The sequence below is a fragment of the Lepisma saccharinum genome, chromosome 17, assembly GCF_977018435.1.
Source record: "Lepisma saccharinum chromosome 17, izLepSacc3.1, whole genome shotgun sequence".
In the NCBI taxonomy this organism is placed as follows: domain Eukaryota; kingdom Metazoa; phylum Arthropoda; class Insecta; order Zygentoma; family Lepismatidae; genus Lepisma; species Lepisma saccharinum.
This window is the reverse complement of record NC_139245.1, coordinates 15697804-15720096: the sequence shown is the minus strand read 5'-3', so window position 1 is coordinate 15720096 and position 22293 is coordinate 15697804. Positions and strand designations below refer to the sequence as shown.

Genomic DNA, 22293 nt, shown 5'->3' with positions numbered 1-22293 from the left:
CGAAAAACATAAAAATCAGGTGTTTGCCCCCTCTTATCCCGCTATTTTGGGGAGAGGGTGAAAACTTTAGTATTCATTTCAAAGATTGAACATTTATCAAGAGAATGAAACATGTTTCATGTTCTTGGGTGCCATACAACTTGAATAATAAGCCATAATGTGATTTTATTTTTATTATTTTTTTACGAAAAATAGGTAATTTGCATTTTTGGAGGAAAATTGTTATAACTCGGACAGTAAGGGAGAAATCTAATTCGGATCAGTTTTGTTTTGCAGTTAAAACATCAGAGCATTCAACCGTGTACAATTCAGAACGCCGAACCGAGGAAGGGCGGTTTGGGGTTCGCGACCCCCGAATTTCAATGGAAAAAAACATAAAAATCTGGAGTTTGCCCCCTCTTCTGCCACTATTTTGGGAAGGAGGCGCGAACTTTAGTATTCTTTTCAAAGAATGGACATTTCTCAAGAGAACGTAACATGTTTCATGTTCTTGGGTGCCATACAAGTTGAATAATAAGCCAAAACGTGATTTTTTATTATTATTATTATTATTATTATTTTTTTTTTTTTACGAAAAATAGGTAATTTGCATTTTTGGAGGAAAATTGTTATAACTCCGGCACTATTGGAGCATTCTACTTCACATAAGTTTTGTTTTGCAGCTAACACATCAGAGCATGCAACCGTGTACAATTCAGAACGCCGGACCGAGGAAGGGGGGCTTGGGGTTCAATGGAAAAAACGTAAAAATCTGTAGTTTGCCCCTTTTCCACCCGCTATTTTGGGGAGAGGGCGCGAACTTTAGTATTATTTTCAAAGAATGGACTTGTCTCAAGAGAATGAAACATGTTTCATGTTCTTGGGTGCCATACAAGTTGAATAATAAGTCAAAATGTGATTTTTTTTTACGAAAAATAGGTAATTTGCTTTTTTTGAAGAAAAATTGTTTTAACTCGGGCACTATGGGAGCAATCTACTTCGGATAAGTTTTGTTTTGCAGCTAAAACATCATAGCCTGCAACCGTGTACAATTCAGAACTCCGAACCGAGGAAGGGGTTGTGGGGGTGTGACCACCGAATTTTAATGAAAGTAAAACATAAAAATCTGGAGTTTGCCCCCTCTTCACCCGCTATTTTGGGGAGAAGTCGCAAACCTTTGTATTCTCTCCAAAGAGATTGAAACATGTTTCATGTTCCTGGGTGTCATACAAGTTGAATAATGCGCCAAAATATGAAACTCTGTTCTGAAATGTGGCATGGATATGTTGCGGAGAGGGGGATAGGTTGATCATCAATATGAATTTCCCAGACTTGCTCCAGACCTGTGCCAGAGTTCCACCCAAACATAAGAGTATGAAGGTCCAACAAGCACATTCATTTCGTAATCAGCACCATGATACCATATGGTATCATCGGGCCAGTACGACCTTACTCTGATGATACCATATGGTATCATCGGGGGAGTAAAGGTTAAGCCTCTAAATATTACGTTGGAAATGCATTGAATTATCATTTTTTTTTGTCCGTATGGCAGTAGTAAGGGGACTTGTCAACAGATGGAGGGGATAAGAGCGGGTGGCGCCGTCCGATACTTGTCGGACGTCGCAGTAAGGCATTTTGTTGGGCAAACTGAAGGAACATGAAAAAAAAAATAGCTTCTATTGATACATACGATTTTTGTCGAATATCGCCACCTGACAAAGTATCTCACTACAACATGCGACAGAAATTGCATGGACTGCAACATCCAACAAAAATCGCATGCATAAACAAGAAGAGTTTTAGACATTGCAAATATGCTGCTGGAATTTCATTACTCTTCTGGCTCACTTCACCTTATTTAATGTAGCAGTGCTTGCGAAAGTTTTCTTTCATCATCCTGATGTATTACTGGTTTCGCACAAGTTAACATACGTTTACAATGACATTGCACTATTCTTAGATATCAAGAAGAATCCAACCAAATGGGATATATATTGAATACTATCACGAAAAAGTGAAACATAAATCTGCATTGGTGAACTTTATAACAGGCAAGTGCATACTCCCCACTAGTATTGCAATGAAATTAACGCCACTCTCTGTCCTGTCTGTTTAAACTCGTGAGAGATGGTCATTAATCTCTCACTGAGTAAGGTTAATGTCCAATATTATGAAATAAAATACTAATAATAAATACGTAAATATTTTACTATCATATTTACTCGAATCATTCAATCATAAAAGCAAATCACTTTCTTCAAGAATGAACTTTTCTCTGCCAGCCCTGCTAAATTTTCACTTTCCATCTACTGATTTATACGAGGGGTGGCCAGAAAGTAATTTCCGATTATTTATGTTTAGGAATGTGCAGTGATGTCTGGACACATTTCTCGCCCGTTCGAAATATCGAAATAATGCGAATTTGGAATAAAATGCGAATTGTTGGCGTTTTTAGCGATTGTTTCAAAAATAAATGTCCTAAAACAACGAAAAATTCCATGAAATCCAAAATTCTTGTCTTTTCTAGGCCATGTTTGTGTACACAGAACATGCAAGTTTTGCAACAATTTACTCAAGAGTAAACTATAGAGTTATACGTACATGGAATAATTCCGACAGCCCACGATTTTTTCAACTTTATCAAAAAACATTTGCATCACAGAGCAAAGTGGCAGGGTTCTAACAGGAGATAGTGCGTATCTACCGTCACACGGGAGCCACATCTTCGTATTTGTCGCACGAGATATGTTTTGAATTACTAAGCTATGCACGCACCATCGGCATTTGTCGAGCGAGTAATAATGGAGCTCAGTCGTTAAGGCGTCTGACTACTATGCGAGAGACCCGGGGTCGATCCCCTGCGGGAGAGAACCGGGATGTTTTCCACCTATTCAAACTGCTCCGGCACCCACCCAGCATCATATGAAGCTGGTACTTTGAGGAAACTTTGAGGGATAAAGGTAGCCAGGAGCGTGGTGCTGATCACATCATCCCCACCCAGCCGTGATCAAGAAAGTGTGGGGCCTTAACTCCACACCCCTATACACCTTCATGGCAAAGTGCAGGGGAGCACTTTACTTTTACTTCCTCAAAAATCCAACATATCAAACTGTCACGAAAATACGTAGACCATGTGACCTACAATTTAAAATAATAGTTTAAAAGCACAATGGAGTATTACGTTACGGTATATTTGGCAGAAAAATGTTCTAAAACAAAAACGCGAATTTTGGGAAAGGTAACACTAACAAGTCAAAAAGAGATAATGCCAATTTTTGGTGCCATAATATATCTGTATCTGTCACGTGAGATTGATTGATTTTGATTTTTTGGGTGCGTCGCCACTTATGGTCATTATGGACCCTTCAGTATATACGGGGAAAATTTCATTATCTAAAATCCTTACCTTAAAATTAAAAAAGGGGTATGGAAAATAACTTTCCCAAAATAACTTTCAAGATATCAAACTCTCACGAAGAGGCGTAAGCCATGTGACTTACAATTTGAAACAGTAGTTTAAAAACACCATGATGGTATAATTTCAGATATTTGCCAGAAAATGCGCTAAAATGAAAATGTGAATTTTGGGAAAAATTACACCGTATAGTAAAAAATAAAAAATAAGAAAATACACAAATTTAAAAAAAAAATAAAATATCAAGGTCCCTACCGATTAGGCATAAATAAAACAAGAATATCAGTTGTAATTTATTGCATTAGTAACAGTGAGTCCTAACCTAATTTTCGGCACAATCACGACCATTGTTCTGGCATTTGTCGTAGCATGGCACTAAATATCGTATGCCCATGGTATATGTGTCTGACAGCAAAGACTGGAACTATCTCTACCGCAGTGTAGCTGTCAAATCCTTGTCCTGCCAGAAACCTCTTCAGTTAAACAAAGAGATGAAAGTCTGTACATTCAAGGCCAGGGCTGTACAGGGAGTGGTCCAAGATCTCTCACCTGAAGTGATGCAAAGGGCCCATGTGTACTCAGCTGTATGGGGTTGTGCACATTCGATTAGCCTTCCGTGAATTGTCTGCACCATCGTCTGACCATACTATCACTTACAACGTCCGGTCTGCACACCTCACACGATTGCTGGTGGCTCTGTGTCAAATTCTGAGCGTGCAATGTAGGCTTCATCGCAGTCGATGGGAGACTGTATGAGAGCTGCAATCTTTAACCTAGAACTGTCCCAAAATGGCTGCATTGCAACTGTACCAGATTACAGCTACATGCCACTTCTTCCTGCCTGCATGTGCCCCTCGTATATGAACTTTCAGAAGCTTTTATTATTAGAGTGTTCCTGTTTTAATGTGTGGTTAGCTAAATAAGGTACCTATACAATGCAATTCTATAAATTCCTTGCGTTAAATTCTTCACTTGGATATACTGTACTGAAGCAGAAATCCCATTGATAATGTAAGGAAATATGACACTTTATTTTGTTCGATTCTATTGTTTCACTTATATGCAAGAGTTAAGTTGTTTGCTTTACAGAGAAGAGAGAAGTAGCTTTATGCATTGAAAAATGAGTCCGCACTGGTTCTTGCAAGCAGAGGGTTCCAAACCTCAGTGGAAATATCAACATATAATACCGAGAATGTATAAGGAGACTGATAAATTACAAATTGTATTTCTTAATCAATCACTCTTCACTCGTATCTCATTTAGTCGTAACTTTTAAAAATAATCAAGTATTTTATTTTAAATTACTGCGTATGACAAAATTCCTTTATCCTTCCCTAGCTTGTGAATTGTAATAATTTTCCAAATTCACTATTTTGCAGTTTGAATTCAAATCATAGAGAATAGAGAAATTAAGTCAATTTCATAAAAGATAATATTGGTACAAAACCATAAGTGGATCTGTATGAGTTTATTATTTCTATTTGAAAAAACATCGATTTAGTTTAGTTTGTAATTGTCAGGAAAAAATGTAAATTTTGTCCTGGAAAACCTGGAAAAGTCAGGGAATTTCATTTCTGCTTGTTTGTAGCCGCCCTGAATAAGCTTTCCAGTGATATTTAACAAGCCTACCTTTGGATAAAAATATAATTTTCTTATGTGACCTTGAATATCTCAAAATTCATCAAAAATCGTGAAAAAAAATATATTTAGGCCCTCGTGCCATACTCTAAAACATCTCACAAAATCATTCTGGGACTGCAATGGGATCAGAAGATACAAAATAATATGTGTAACGATGTGACTGATAAAAGCCTCATTATATGAACTATGACGAGTCAAATGTCCCTTAACACCCCCTACAAAATCTAAAGTTGCTATCCTGGTCATGAAAGAAATAGGTTAGGTACATGGAGATCCCTAGCTGTGTGTGTCAAGCCCAGGTCTGGCATATTGTTGACCACCATATTGAATTCAACGCAAAAATTTCAAAGGAAAGGGGTTGATGTGATATATCAAATCAACTTTTCTGAAAATGTTCCATTGCTTTGTTAACCCTCTTTTTGTTTTACATAATGCATAGTCTACCTTTCGTATGCTCAGATGCTGTGGTGTCAGGACAAAACGCTAAGTGCATAGCAACTTCTTAGTTAAAATCCCTTGGGCCACACTCCCCAATAACGAACTATAACATTTCTTCGCGAATTTTTGGCCTCTTCGTAACAGTCATTGAAAAAGTCTGAAATGGTACGTTTACTAGAACAAATTAACGAGGAAACTACCATCACGATACAACTCACGTTAAATAATTTCCTGAGAACAACCTGATGATACTTGAAATCAACTGAAGAAAAGATTGATTGATTTTGTGTTTTAAGTTCACTTTATGTACAGTAAGGTTAATCGGAACTCGACCTACAGTTTAAAGTGGAATCTCAACCACTGAGCCTCCACCGGGTATCGAACCCGGGACCCCTTGATTACAAGGTGACGATGCTACCACTGCGCCATAGGGGAGGCTCTTTGAAGAAAAGAGGAAGAACAAGTAGGCGGACAACAAAATTGTTTATCAACAGTGCAAAGGAAAACATACAACTCCTCACACTGATCTATAGGTTATGAAAGAACATAAACAGGCTACTTGAAAGACGAGAAGAAATAATTCTTAACAACAATTCTGAAGAAATAAAGACAAGGGTCGCTGATCTTTATAGACTGCCAACAGTACAGGAAAATAAATGCTTGCCTGTTGTAAATAATAACAGCAGTCTCACTTCAGTACCTAACATTCGGCCCTCAATAAATATGACACTGGACACTGGTAACATTTTCGGTAGAATATAGGTTTTGGATAGGGGGTGTGGAAGTAAAATAAGGGGTGTGCATGCACCCCCCCCCCCCTGATGTTGGCCCTATGAACACTGGATGGGCCAAATTTGCTGGGAACTAGGACAAAAGACCACTCTTTGAGGACATGTTATGCTTACCTGCCCAATTTTGAAATTTGAACATTTGCCACTGGACCTCAAATTGTAGCATGCTATGAAGACGTTATTTTGTTTTCATTATTACATGTACAAGAAAATATATTAGAAAAAAGCAGTAGTTGAAGAGTAAGTAGCCCATTTATAAGCTAATGAAATTCTGATCGAAAGAGAGAGAAAAATTGTCAGGCAAGGTAAAGAAATATGTAGGAAGGTAATAGGGCATGTACATTAACTAACAATTAACTATTAAAATTCTTCATAATGAATTATTATGAAGAAACCTGTTACTGAATCAGTTGATGATATATATATATATATATATATATATATTTCAGGCTCCTATATATGCCTTATGCTTTTCTGTGGAGGGACGATTTCTAGCCTCAGCTGGTGCAGACTGTAGAGTGCTCTTGTGGGATTTGGCCCACGGCCATCTCCTGGCAGAACTTGGAGGTCACACTGCTCCTATCCATGGATTGGCTTTCAGTAGGGACGGAAATATTTTAACATCTGGTAAGTTCAAACTCAACACCTGTCCCTCTTGATTTTTTAATCTGTAGATAAGTTTTGTACTAACAGAGGATCAAGCAGCTGTAGGATACACATTAATTTCATAGAATACTTGTCTGTATATTGTGTTTTGTATTTTTTGTACCTCATTACAAATATACACTGGCCACCCAATAGCTAGATTTAATGTCCATAGAACTTAATGAATCTGGAAGAAATGAAGCACACTTTGACCATCTGTAAGAAAAAGTCCTCTGTAACTTCAAGTGTCAGAATGTGTGTAATTTTTTTCTTTGTGAACCTTCATGATCGAGTGCTGCAGGCTTCAAAGCTAGGAAGCCCGAGGACTGGTTAGCACAGCATGCTATGATGCCAGGTTTCTCAGGCTCGAATTCTGGCCTGGTCATTCTTTGACAGTACCCCCTCAGCAAGAGGGTGGATTTCCCAATCAAAATTTAAATGAATTTCAATATTTTTTCATTAATTCAGTATTCATCCTCAGAAATGCCACGTAAAATAATAAAATTTCAAGTGCAGTACTCTATTTTTAATTTGAACTGGATAATTCGAATTACTCAGTAATTCAAAGAAGTTTATTTCCCTTGAAATCATCTTTTAACAATACAAAAGGAGAGGATGAAGCAACAGCAATTTCGTCCATCGACCAGGTCTAAAACTTGGGCAGACTTTTAAAGTGTCTTTGATTATTCTGTTTATTTGTTTTGTCATATGCTTAATTAAAGTATTTTGTTACATTACTGGGAACTTATTGGTCAACTAATTCATATTCCTACATGAAAGGGGATGGGCATAGGAATTGAATGTAATGTAATTATCTTACATTTGGTTGCTATTTTTCTCTGCAGTTTCTTTTTGTTGGCTTTGTGTATATGCAACTGCATGAGTGGGGTCTTGGCAAACAAAAACACAGTTCCCGTACGTATTTTATTGGTACTTTAATTATAAATTGTCATATCTTGATGTTACTTTTTGTACACAATGTGCTTTAGTGTTGACAACTTTTTTTTTACAGGCTCTGTAGATTGCACAATAAAGCTATGGGACTTCACTCGCCTTGCAGAGGAAATGGCACTGGAAGATGTAAACATTTCACATAACCCAGATATCAAGAAGAACAGTGAAACATACATGTTGAGAAGCTATGGGACCAAAAACTCTCCAATCCTCTGTCTCCATTTTACAAGACGAAATTTGTTACTTGGTGTGGGAATGTACGATGGTTGAAAGTCTAATAAATTATTTGTAAAATCTGTTACATTAATATCTACTTGTATGTATATTCAGATTACAAAAAAAGGTAAAGTGTTCCCCTGTGCATAGCACCACGCCATGAAGGCGTATAGGGGGTGTGGGGGTAACGCCCCACACTTTCTTGATCCGGTCGTGAGTGGGGGTGATGTGATCAGCATCATGCCCCTGACCGCCTTTACCCCCCAGGTACCCATGTTATTCGACGCTGGGTGGGTGCCGGGGCCGCTTGCACCCTTAGAAAAGTTCCCGGATTTGAACCGAACCCGGGACCTTGAGCATGGTAGTCAGACGCGTTACCGATTGAGCCACCGCGGCCACTATTCCGATTACAGCGGATGTTTTATTTCATTGCCTTGGCAGAGCCCTCCCCAAAACTTTGCCTCTACCATGCATAGCACTTCACCCGAGCTAGGAATTCATTCCAATTTGTGCTGGTGACCCTCCATAAAGCTGAGAAAATGGAAAAATTCTAATTGTTTGTGAAGACTGAGAATTTTTCCAGTTTCCAGCTTACAGAAATGTTATATCAAATTAATGATGGTTTTATATGGTACTATTTATCATGTCATCACATTGTTGCTGATAGAATTCCTGCAAGGTTTTTTAATTTCTTTCAAAAATAAAATGGGAAACACATTTAGAATCTGAGCTAAATACCTAAATTTTATGTTGTGTAAAACACCTACATCTGCAAATTTGTAGTGTATTTTGGTTATTAATCATTCTTTTCATACTTGGAATTTTTAAACAATAAAAGGTACAACTTATTTCATTTCCTTGACCACCCAGCCATTTTAATGACAAGCAACACAGTTCATTATACACGTAGGCCAAGTACATAGACTGAAAATTTTACAAAAATTAAGAAAACATTGTATGCAATTATTGAAATGAGTTACATGTATTCAAGTACAAAAGTTGTAAAAAATATAGTACTTTACATATATAACAATATAAATTATCAAGCATGTGTGAAGTTAATTTATTCCTGGACATGACAATCTCACAGTCCTCTTCTTTAGCATGTCCAAGTATTAGTACATATATCTTGCAAACCATGTACATGTTAACATATTTGTTATTAAATTACTTCTGTTTCTTTAAATTTTCATATACAACATATCGGTGGCCTTGAAATCAAATCTGCTTAATTATTATTTAAAACCTATGACATATAAGTCTCATCATAATCTATTACCATAATTAGTGCTACATTAGTCACCCATTCATTTTCTTTGCACCAAAAGTTCTGAGTTTTCTTTCATCTAATGATATTTAATCCTTATCCTCTAACACATACAATACACAATTTAGTTGAATCTAATCAATTTAAAAGTTATTTTTGTTCGAGATTTTTTCATGCACAAAACTTGAATTAATAAAATTACATTACATAATTAATAAATATAAAAATGCTAAAAAAAAATAAGAGTACTGTAATTGCTGCAGAAATTTCTCCATTCTGACTGCAAAGCATTTGAGGAGGGTAATACTCTTGCAGTTGTCTACTGGTTCAGGATGTAATGTCCTGAACATTACATTACAGTTGTACGTTACTTTGGAATTTTGAGTTAGTTTTTATTTTTTATTTTGGCAATGAGTTAATAGGAGTATGAGGAAGTGGACTTTTAAGCATATTCTCATAAGCTTGCAAATATATTGAGAGAGTTACAAGGAATAAACCTTTTATTAAGGTTAAATTGAGTTTCAATTACTACCACTTGAGATTATCCGAGTTTTGCATGCAACATAAAAGCGAAGGGTTAATTCCTAGCAGAGACATGGGAGTATGTAACAAGATTGCTGATTGAACCCTTCCAAGGCTGCTTGTTCATATCAAGGGATGAAGAACAAATGAAAATTAGTGTTGCACATGAACCGAGACAATAAATTCTGTTAAATTAGGCACACACGGGAGATGTACTATGTAGCAGCGAGAAATGCAGGCTCGACCAGGACTCGAATCCAGGTATCTGGCAGAGCAATGGCATGGATTGCCAGATACCCAGATTCGAGTCCTGGTCGAGCCTGCATTTTCCATTGAAAATCTACAATAAATGCTGTGATTTGAACATAATATGGCATGAAAGATTGTGTAATCTACCACTGCTAGATTCTCAGTCTCCTCCAGTGCACAGGTTATTTTTTGTTTATTATGTTGGGTGCATATTTGTAGCATCTACAAGAAAAAGACACTGCCAACAAACAATACTGTTACTATTGAATGTATTTGATTATTCCCTTAGCCACATAACTTGTTAAAATTACTTTTCTTTTTACATGTAGAGTTTTTAAAAAGTAATGAACATACACCACATGACAAAGCTACAAGAACTATGCTACAAATTATGATACTAAAATATTCACTTTCTACAACTACATCACTAACTTTTCAAACTGTCTTCACACAAACTTGACAATAAACTAAATCTGAAATACACAATTCAGTTACAATGATAAAATTGACTAGATAGTTTCATTTTTTAAACTAAAAAATGTAGAATATTAATGAACAATGTTATAAATAACAGTGTAAATATTATTAACACCATGATGTTATTATTTTTACAATCTTGTTATTGTAAATAGTTGAAATGTATTGTCTCTACAAGGTTATTCATTACACTTGCAAATTATATGAAGCATGCTCCAAGTATCAATATAAAAGTGAAACATTGCAGTCCGAGGATATTTTACAAAATAAATCTTAAAGAGTTCTTGCATATATTCCTTCTAACCTTCCTAAAATATTTTTAATTTGCATTTTCTACAAATACAAACAATGTTTTGCAAATACTCAACTAAATAAATTGTAGATAAGGCATAACACATCACATGTGATATTAGGTAATGGAAGTACAGTTCTGGCAGCTAGAGATGGAGTAGGAAGAACTGGCACAGGGTAGCTAGTGCAGAACCACTGGCAATTGTTCCTGGCAGCGTGGACCCACAGCTGTACTGTACAATTCTAACAATGAGGCACTCCCAATATTGTGGCATTTTTATGGAATAGGATGACAGTGACACGTGCCATGGTGCTGTGGCTACTTTGCGATGGTATCAAGACAACAATATTCAATGCTTGTATTGTCCTGCCAAGAGATTCAATCCCATCAAACACCTTTGGGATGAATTAGACCAGCAGGAGATAGGCCAATGACCCTTGCCTATCTGTCTCAGGTTTTGCAAAAGGAGTGGCGGAACATTTCAGATGTCCTCCACAACCTAGTAGAGAGCATGGCTCAGAGGGTGGCTGCTGTTATAACAGCTAGAGGGCCGGCCGCCATGGCAGATTGGTTAGCACATTGCGCTACAACATTAGAGGTCCCAGGTTGGAATCCTGGTCTGGACATGAATGCTTGTGAATGTCCATTCATCATATCATCACACATCCCCATCTTCACGAATTAGCTAAAAGTGGCACAAGAAGCGAAGTAAAATAAAGCAAATCAAGCTAGAGGTGGCACCAACAGGTTTTGACAGCACGGACACAAACAAACATTTCAGGAAGGTGCCCAATTACTATTTGGTAAATAGTGAATATTATCTTACCTCAATATCCACACAGCCTGTCTTCTCACATTTTTTGTACTGAACACAAAACTTATATTTTTATGAAAAATAAGTTTTTATTATTGTACAAAACAAAGGCAAGAAAATATTCGCATTTTAATAATTGTGAGAACAAAATATAACTAAGGTAAAACTTATCTTTATTTTACTTCTTTTTTGTGAAAAAAAGAAGTTACTGACAAACTTTAATTTCTCAATAGTTTTCTGCATGCATTTAGTCCTTATTGCCTTCTTTCATTACTATTTCCACTTCTAGCAGCTGACATGTTGACTCCATAGTGTTAGATTCAATTGCAATCGCAGATAATGACTGAAGAGAAGCCGAAAGCTTGAAACTAACTGTAGTGCCTCCACTGTTATGCTATGTTTTGTGTATTTTCTTAACAACATAATGCTATTTTCTCAGCATCAATCATAGATTTAGTTTTCACTGAGAAGTCATCCGGTATCCTCCAAATGCAGTTAAGTTAAAAAACTGACTTTACTGACTATTTTCCATTCCTGTAATATTGGCTGATTTGCATGCTTTACAAGTATACTGTGAAAGAAATTAACTCTTTGATTATTAACTGAGCCATTGTACAAGGTGCAAAAGATGTATTGGCAATTTCTTATGGTTGGCAACAAGGATAAAAATGCAAACAATTCAGATCTCAATTCATTTCATTAGAAACGCAGAAGTAACCAAATTATATTGTCCTTTTGTTTCTGTATATTATTCCTGGCTGTGACTGCAAATATTCTATCATAGCATAATGTTAGGAGACATTTTAGTGAGTTCTTATCAGTATTAGACAAGTATCCGTGTTTTGTATACTATCCTTATAACACATATTTTAAATATACATATGGGAGAGGGGGGGGGAATGTAACCACATCTTAATTTCTTTATGATAAACATCCAGACATAAACTTTACACAATAACAAGTATCAATCACAGATGAGCATTTTGGCACTTCAATGCTGAAAAAGCTTCCTCCTTACAAAAGAATCTTCTGGCAGTAACTCGCTCAGTTCAACAAGGCTTTGTCTGGATTCAACAAATATCATGAGGTATTAAGTGAAATACTGACAGTTATTCACGATAGATACTGAATGAATTATATCAAGTAACAATTATTTAGACATAAATAGACACAGTTATTTGACACTGCCTAAATTCTAAATGTATTTTTTCCCTAAGTGTACGATCACACCATATGCTGATTTTAAAAATCTAAACAGATGAGTAGAAGTTTCATAAAAAATGAATGTTTCATTTCAACTGCAGCAATTGCTACATGGAGTCTAACATATGCCAAACTCAGATCAAACACACAAGTGATTTTGTGTGTGTATGGGTCATTGTCACTTAATGCATTACCATACTTGCATGCAACGCTACACTAATTGCATACCTATCAATTTGCTTTTTCTGCAATTGCAGCTTTAAATATATGCTCAATGGTTAAAAAGTAAAATACAGTCAATATTGAAGTACACAAAACTTCAAATAAGCAGCTATTGTTATTGCATAATTAATTTACTTTATGGATTCCCTTTTAATATCAAAGTTACTTTTGCAACATATCAACAGATACACGTTAACTTGCAAATAGCAGCGTTCATGAAAATCACAACAGTACACCAGATGTCATCATTAATTTCATCACTTGAATACAGAGATAAACAAACACATGATAATTATGTTCTGTATGTTGTTTATTAACCAAGCAGTCTCTGTCACCATGATGCCTTGGTTATTATTTCTTATACTACAAAAACATGATGATATTAGTTACCATTTTCTGTACTTATAAGAACCATATTATAAGTTTCCAAGTTTTCTTTAAACAGAAAAACAACAAGCACTTACTACAGTGACACTTCTTGACACTTTTTTCCTTTTAAAATGTATAAAAACAAAAACACTTACAATTCATAAAGGAACGAGAAAAGTTTCCTACCATCTGGACAAGTACAACACTTCTGTTTTAATAGATAAGAAATACATGCACCATTTTGGTATATATTACTGATATAATTCATTTGCTACAGTCGAACCACATACAAAAGAACTTGCACAGACCTGCACCTCCTGTACATCCTCCTTCCACTTGGGGGGAGGGGCAGAATGGAGCAGGCTTCCTTATGGCCCAAGCCGAACCAATGAAGGGGAAGGTGCATGGAGACTTTTGGCCAAAGTTTCTTTCTTTGTGGTCGCTCCATATGCAGCTGCATAATTGGCATGCAGGTCTCTACCTTCCATTTATTTATAATTTATGCCAATTGTTAAAAAAAAAAAAATAGATATCATGGAAAGAAGGAACTGCAGTAAATGCTTTGCAAAAAATTCAATTTTTATTAATCTGCTAGCAAGACAGATTAAATAAAATCTGAATCAACACTGCTCAAAATTCTAAAACTGTATAAAGCCTAGATGACAGTTCAAATAACTTACTTACTCTTAAGTAACAATTCTATAAATAACAGTATAGGCATATACATCTTGCAATATAGATGGATATCACAGTACACCACAGTGCAGACAAGGCTACACAAATTTTACATACTTTTATGGCATTATGTAGAAGCAATAATATGAGTAAGGATTTATTCCAATCCAATAACTACCACAGCTCAAAGCATACTCATGATGTTTGTTCAGTTGCAATTGATACAGGTGGCAGAAAATGTGACCGTATCTGTGTGTGCAAATGAGCTAGTTCTGGATCCTCCTTTTCCAGTGAGCGTATCATTTGCGCAAACTGGATGATGCCTGTGAATAATAGCAAATGCTTTAATAGTGCTGCTTCAACAAAGGTAAAAAGGCAATTACTCTTCCATTTAAATTCAAATGCATGGTGATTTGGATGCCGGAAATGCTCAAAATATATTGAAGTACACATTTCATTAACCTTTAGCGGATAGGATATTTATTATTGTAATTTCACAGCAGCATCCCTATATTTCATTCGTAAGTCTCTGGCAATGATCAAATTTCATGATGAGAATCGCAATTTGTGAAACTTAAAAATTATTGTTTTAAAGCTTATCTGCAGGAGTTAATAACAATTATAATTGATTTTCCATAAAATGTAATTGATAATTATCGATACTCGTTTTACATGTATACCAAAATAAATATTATTTTCTGCTAACAGTGTCTTAGTCTTCTTTTGTTTTGACTCATCTACATTATCTAAAGGTTTAAGCAACACATTTTAACTATCGATGTAAGCTCATTTTGGTGTTTTAGAGCCTGAAACCTGGGTGCGCGACAACTATTTGCAATGAAGTTGTTGAGGAGGCTTGCAGCCTTAATTTTTGGTGAAATGTATTGGAATTGGAAAAGATAGATATTAGGCTAAAACATTCAAGATCGTAGGAATTACTATAACAATGTACACGTGCTCCGATTTTCAGTTTTCCCCCTTGGTTCATTTGGCTCCTTCGGTAGAGCTAGAGCACGGGAAGAATACAACAGAAGAAGTTCACAGTGCCAGATGTGCACAGAACTCTCACTGCCTAATCTGGTGAGCTTTTTTTTCTCAAGTCAGGATAAATTGGGAAATTTGAAACATTGTGAAGACTTTATGAACAAAAATAAATATATTAAAATATAGGGTTTTATTGTGCAGAAAAGAAAACAAATTGAAAATTTTCAGTTTTTGGTTGGGGTTTTTGTGTGCTCCGTGAACCCCCTTCAGGGGACACCTTTGCACTTATCACTTTAGTAAGAATTACTCTGCAGTAGTTGATGTAAGGACTGTATTTGCTTTAAATAATGGTCCCTATCATTAAGTAAAGCTGGAGTTCAAAAAGATCATCACTACTGTAATGATGTATCAGACATATTTTAATCATTGATGATATAAGCATCCATCCAGCAAAAATTGCCCCCTCCCCTCTCTTATTTCTTGTTGTCTCACTTTTCTTTTCATGATGTATTTGTACATCAATTCAAGGCTGAAGAATTGAAACATACATTAAGCATAATTCCATCACTTATGTGACAAAGAAATTGCAAGGAAAAAAATATATTATTCTTGACAGTATATAAAAGTCAAATAATCAAGTATGTATGAAATAAAGTTCATATCATGCAAGAATGCTAATCAGGATGGGAATGCTTACAATGAATTTTCGTGAGTTCAAATAGCAAATCTTTGCTGTGATAATGCAATATTTGAACCTATGACAGCCATAGTTTAGATGTATAAAATCAATACCACAGAAAAAAATGGTTTGATTTAAAGTAGTATCTAAACCACAGCACACTGACCTAATCCAAGGATACTCTAGTTACCAGGTAATGTGTATAAACACAATACAGAGGAAAGTTTTGATTATTTTTATCCGTATTTTGTCCAATAATTAGGAATACATATTTTTTTGTTGTTGCCTTTGCTATTGCAAACCTTTGATCATGTCTGTAATCTATGGCATGTAGTGTTTTCATTTTAATTAAATAACAGTGGTGAAAGCAAACAACACATACCTTCTCGTCCTTCAGGAAAGCCATATTTTTGAATAACATCCATCTGAATCTGCATAACAATGGGAAACACAAACTGCATCATCTTCAACATGTCATTCCCTGCATTGTCTTTGGCTTCTTCCAGTTTTGCTGCATTTTCAGGTAAATTCAAAGCCTCTAGAACATCGGTCAAAACATCTGAGAATGGGAAAAATTACAAAAAGTTCATTAAAATGTAAATGTAAAAGTAATTAAAATGAAAATTCGCAAAATATGTATTTACATATGGAAAACTGGGAAATATGTGTTTTTATGTAAAATAAAATTTGCTGTGTTGACATATAGGCTATGATCAGAATTTTGGCAAAAACGAGGGTCTCTATCTTATCGAAGAAAAAACATTTATTTACCTAAAGTTCCGTTCCCTACTCATAAACAACCAACTCACATACTAATACAGAGCATTCCCTGACATTCACAACGAGACTCGGTGGCAAGAGGCCCGGCATCAAACAGCATTAGAAGGCCAAATGGCAAGAATTTACAATACCGGACCCTTCCGTAATTTCTATCCTAGTTCTTATACTCACGAAATAAGTAGTCCCGATGAAGTATCTGAGGTTAACATGTGGGGGTGACGTGTTGAAATTGTTAATTGATGTGTAGAATTTGTAAAATAAGCTTTTCAATTACCGAGATCGTTCTCTGTATACAAGCATGGAAACCATGTTTGTTCAACGTAGCATTCACTTGTTCAGTAATCTGAGTGTGTGAGGAAGATGGTGACTCTGAAGGTAGGAAATAAAGTTCTTTCTTTCGTAAGTTTTTTTTAGTAAATTTTAGTTGGGTACATATTAATAATACAGGGCATTCGTTCATATTTCACATAGTCAATAATTTAGGACACTTCATCACGATTGTGTAGTTAAAATTTGTCGCTCAAGTGCTACGAAACTGAAAATGTTTTACGGTGTCCCCACAAACCATTCACGCATAGCCCCACAAACCATTCACAGTAAGGTTAGCTTAGGTTAGGCAAACAGTTAAAATTTCATTCTAAAACGTAAAATATTGAAATAACCATTGTTTTCGTAGAGAAATCTAGGGTTTCTGTTCCGATTGCGGACCACTCAATTTCGGTTATTTTGTAATTTCTACACGTGACCCCCAAATTTTAACTTCAAATTTGTGATTAGAAGGCCTCAATTAGTTGAGTATGTGAAATATTACAAAAATCGGGGAGGGTCCAGTATTGTAAATTCGCTCCGGCCAAATTTAGTTAGTATACCAAAAATTAATGAAATTGGAGACATCCTCTGTATTCTTCATTCTTACCGAATTTGAAAAATATCATAAAACAATCAGAACTGTTTGTTACTGTAAATTGAAATCTAATCATGTAAAAAATGCATATGTAACACGATGGGTGGTATAATTTAACAATACAGGGAATTTATCCAATTTGTTTGAAATTTGGGCCTCGTAATCACAAATCTGGCGCTCACGTATAAATTTGGTGCTTTCTAACATGCCTTTAACAGGGACTCTATAGAGAAAGCCGGGGAGCCGGAGCGGAGGAGGGGCCGCGTTCGCAGTTCAGGGCGGTAGGTGAATTACCCCAGGGACGGAGCCTGGAATCTGTGGGAAATTTGGAAATAGAGGGTGTAGAAATAAGGTACTTGTTTACTATCCGTCAGACAAGATTTCTTCATTTCTACAGAAGAAACTACATACCGTAATAAGTTCCTGTAGTATTGTCTAACATCGGGAAGGTGTTTTGTGTGAAATTCAGTTAAGTTTTCCGTATCCTGGAAACGGATTTCTTCAAATTTAAAAGTTTGGGGCTCATTTGGGGGCAGGTGACTCCGGCCAATTTCTAACATGCCTTTAACAGGGAGTCTATGGAAAAAGCCGGGGAGCCGGAGCAGAGGCGGGGCCACGTTAGCAGTTGGGGGCGGTAGGTCAATTACCCCAGCGGCAGAGCCTGGAATCAGTGGGAAATTTGAGTCAAAAATTTCAAACGAAAATAATTTTGGTAAGAATTTACAATATAGAGATATTCTGTAATTACTTTACTAGTTGTTATAGTCACTAAATATGAAGTCGTACTTACGTATATGCACATAATATTTGGGGGTAGCATTTTTAAATTGCAAATTTAGTTGTAGAACTTGTAAAATAACGTTGTTAATTATTGCGATGATTCCCCATAAACAAACATAGCACCCATGTTTGATGATGTGAAGAAATGACGATCAACGTCCGTTCCGCTGTCTAGAGCATGGCGACGCTGTTCAGAGCCATTCTCTTTGATTCACTGCATTGGTCGTGGAAGAATGGCGGAGAGGTATGAAAATGTTGTTAATGTGGTTCAGTTATATAAGTGGAGTGTAGAAGATGATGGTCGTGGTTTGGTGAAGAAATTGATGGAATTTGGAATGTTCCGCGAAGCAGATAGGTAAGTACAAATGTCAAAAATTGATGAAACTAAGAAGTTATAGGTGTCCGACGGATAGTAAACTTTTATCACACGATGAAATCACAATAAAACAAAAGGAACTTGGGCCAAAAAAGACGTGAAATTAGTACAGAATAGGTTCCTTTATTTATGCGGGCGATACTTTGAGATCAAATATCTTCATTCTTTGTGTTTTCCTAATGCTGGAACCACTTTTATATTACATAAATCATTGAAATCTGTCAATTAAAAAAAATCGAAGTAATTCTCGAGTGGGTACAGTGGGTCAACGGCCCCAGGTTCATAACCAAGATGAGAGTAAACGAATAGCTGGGTTACAAGAGAAGAATCATGTAGTAGTATACAGAGGTGCAAACTTTCCCATGGAAACGTGCAGTAAGTACTCACTAAAATTCCGAAGTATGCATTAGAAGACAAGGCATGAGTTTACAATACCGGACCACTCTCCAATTTCTATGAAATTTCTCATACTCACTAATTGAGACATCCTAATCACGAATCTGCATCTAATAATTGGCAGTCAAGCATGGAAATTGTAAAATAACGTATATAAGTTGTAGAATAACCTGGTTAAATACCACGATGATTATCCATACAAAGCAATTGACAACCATGTTTCTTTCGCATTTCTTGTCGCACAACAGTTTTCCTACCTTGTGTTCCGACGTCAGACGAGGAATGCCTACAAGGTTAGGTTAGGTTCCATTAGCATAAATACAACGAAAAATTATTATTTACGACAAGAGAACTAAACACACTAAAACTGAAAAGCTTTCTGCCTTGACGTCAGAACACAAGGTTGGTCAAGTGTTCTGCGATAAGTGAGACCTAATTCGTTACGCTGTATCCAGCGTTGCCACACTGTTGCGTTCTCAGTTACATTGTTTTTAGCATGGGGGAATGGCGGGAGACATGCACAACAGTTTTCCTACCTTGTGTTCGAGGAATGCCTACGAGGTTAGGTTAGGCCTGTCAGGTTAGGTTCCATTAGTATAAATACAATGAAAAATTATTATTTAGGAATGTGGACTCGTTTGATTAGGTACGTTTGGCAACGGTATATTGCACGCTGATTTTTTCATGTTGGGAAAATGACGTCTTCCGTGGACCTGCTGTTCTTACGGTAGGGTTACGTCACGTTAGGAAAACATAGTTTATTTCATTTTTCTCTACATCTTTATACTTGACAGACAATTATTACATGCAGATTCGTGATTAGGTCGTCTCAATTAGTGAGTAGGCGAAATTTCATAGCAATTGGAGAGTGTCCCGGTATTGTAAACTCGTTCCGAAGACAAATATAAATAGAACCACCTAAAAAATACACGAGTACTATGATAAAATCGCAATTAAACAAACTGAACTTAGGCCCATTTTAAAAACTACGATGGAATAATCGTACGTCAAACGTTAAATTTAACAACTTTACTTTCTTATTCACGTTGGATTTAGGTTAATAATAGTATGTAAGAAGCATGTTCTATAACGAAAGATGTTGACATTTTTGTTGATACTATTACTTAATAAATTTTTAAAAAGGGGGAAAAAAAAAGCCTCATTAAGTAGGTGACGGAACGTGGCCATGGACAATATACACTTGCACTTCACTTCAGATGAAGGTGACAATGAGGACACAAAATCAGACTCTGTTCTTATCTTTATTCTACAAATCTAATCAAGTATTTAGTTCCTTACCTCGAGCTTTCTCTGAAGTGAAATCTGTCATAATCATTTCTCCCTTGGAAGCTGCCATTTTTACACATCAAACAATGTTACCAGTTCTTTAATTTTGGGTTACTGACAAACGTCTCCGATGGCGGCGCCAACATAGGGCCCGTTCCGAAAGTCGCACGAGTTTAACGCGTTAAACGAGTTATGGTAACTGACCGTTCCATAAGTGCTTCCGTGCGTTTCGTGAGTTTCATTATGCTGTCCCAAAAGTCGCATTCCGTGCGTTTCGTGAAAGAACGAGATTCACCAAACGCACGGGCCAGGATGCTGGTTTGTTCCGTGAAAATCGTCTGCTCCTTGCAGACAAAGCGCGTGCTGATGGATTCAAACTGCACTAGTTCGGAAAATGTATTATAATTTTAACAGATAGCGATATGAAGCAACATGCACAAGATAAGCATGCCTTGACCGTTCTTTGAATGTGATTAAAATGAGTAACAGTGGCCATAATAGAGTTTATTTTTGCCATAAGGACATTCCTTCCGCTGACGCCATGAGGAAACTTTCTCTAAAAAAAAAAAACGCTGCGCCTGCGCTTTCGCCTAGAGTGTCCCATAAGTCCGTAAAATAACTGGTTTCACCAGATTCACGAGCCCAGTTATTTTCGTTGAATGAGTTCGTTTCGTTAAGACTTTCGGAACGCACCCATAGTTATTTGGTACAGTAGGATCAGTGGCGTGCCCAGGGGGGGGTTGGTGGGGGTTAAAACCCCCCCCATTGGTTTCGTCATTTAAAAAAATTCAAAGCAAAAATAAATTTTATTTCATAAATGTGTTTGAGTACCAAATCGCCAATATTGTAAAATGTTTACATTTGGCAATGAGAAATGTATTTGCTTCTTCAATTACTTTTGATAATATTGGAGTTGAGTTACAGCAATGCACAAGCATTCATTCATTCCTTCGACACTGAAAAGGAAGGAGAATTTCCTTCTCAGTATGGTCAAGAAAAGAGCCGTAACCCTTGGAATGCGAACTGAAGGAATCCCTCCTCCCCTTTCTTTCACCCACGATGACCCTCTTAGGAGAATGGCCCTCCCTTTCCTGTTACGACAGTGCTGCTAACTTCCGTTTACTTTCTTTCCCCTTCTTATACCATTTATACCAGCAGAGCAAAGTTCTGTGAGATTTGAATCACTACAATTAGTTGGCAAAGTAAGTCAAAATCTTATATCGCACCTGGATGCATATTTATTTCAAAATATAAATAATTATAATAATAATAATAATTGTTGCAGGCAGTAGCGAAGCATGGTTTTACGATGGAGGCAAGCGATGTTTTGTACAATAGCATGCCGGGAGGAAGGGAGGGGTGAGGGATGCGTTATATAGCTCAACTGGCCCAGTCAGTTTCATAAACAAAATAAAAACAATTAATATGCCAAAATATTATACGATTTACTCTTGTGCTCTTTACAAATTAGATATTTTTTTCTCAACCAATTTCCAGCCTTCAGTTTATTAAATTTTCTTGTAACATTTGTGAAAGATCTCACTTGAATTTCTGCGTAAATAATTTAGCAGTTGCCAACACTACTGACACTGACGCTACTGGGTGCTGTCAACACTGGTGACGTAATTTGAGCTGGACCAAGCTGGATGTATGGTTCAGACATTCGACTTCCCGGACCCACAAACACTCGCCCCGTATCTTTGTCCCAAGTCCTGGTGTTCACTGGGGTTCTAGCGAGTTGCATTCTGCAAGGTAGCAAGTCGAAGTGGTTGTGTTGTGTGTTACGTTTCTGCGTGTGTAATAGATTTTTGACGTGAAACTAAAGATGGATAGAGAAAAGAGGAGAAATACATTATTAGATTATTTCCAAAATAAACAAAGAATGGAAGTTGAAGCTTCACCTTTCACAAATAGAACGTCAGAAAAGGTCGATTT

The 22293-nt window shown here is 36.5% G+C and overlaps 2 protein-coding genes across 2 annotated transcripts in view; one reads left to right on the top strand and one right to left on the bottom strand.

Annotated features, from left to right (window-relative positions):
* The window catches only part of Taf5 (TATA-box binding protein associated factor 5), a 42381-nt gene extending 34191 nt beyond the window's left edge, over positions 1-8190 (top strand). The window contains exons 11-12 of the mRNA XM_083138493.1: positions 6717-6894; positions 7925-8190. Coding sequence (XP_082994619.1) covers positions 6717-6894; positions 7925-8136 — 390 coding nt within the window. The 3' untranslated portion in view covers positions 8137-8190. The remainder of the gene's footprint in view (positions 1-6716; positions 6895-7924) is intronic.
* Positions 8191-10190: 2000 nt separating this feature from the next.
* Positions 10191-20459, bottom strand: LOC146001544 (protein C10). The gene is made up of 3 exons (XM_083138994.1): positions 20371-20459; positions 16218-16394; positions 10191-14495 (listed from the first exon to the last, which is right to left on the bottom strand). The coding sequence occupies exons 1-3, from the start codon at positions 20426-20428 to the stop codon at positions 14368-14370; spliced, it is 363 nt and encodes a 120-aa protein (XP_082995120.1). The 5' UTR covers positions 20429-20459; the 3' UTR covers positions 10191-14367.
* Between the last annotated feature and the right edge of the window lie 1834 nt (positions 20460-22293).

What these genes read in the sequence shown, in the direction of transcription:
- LOC146001544 (XM_083138994.1), bottom strand. Translation starts at nt 20,428, where the DNA reads ATGGCAGCTTCCAAGGGAGAAATGATTATGACAGATTTCACTTCAGAG. An exon ending in CACTTCAGAGAAAGCTCGAG is followed by an intron (nt 16,395 to 20,370) that starts GTAAGGAACTAA and finishes TCCCATTCTCAG; the next exon opens with ATGTTTTGACCGATGTTCTA. An exon ending in CTTTCCTGAAGGACGAGAAG is followed by an intron (nt 14,496 to 16,217) that starts GTATGTGTTGTT and finishes TATTATTCACAG; the next exon opens with GCATCATCCAGTTTGCGCAA.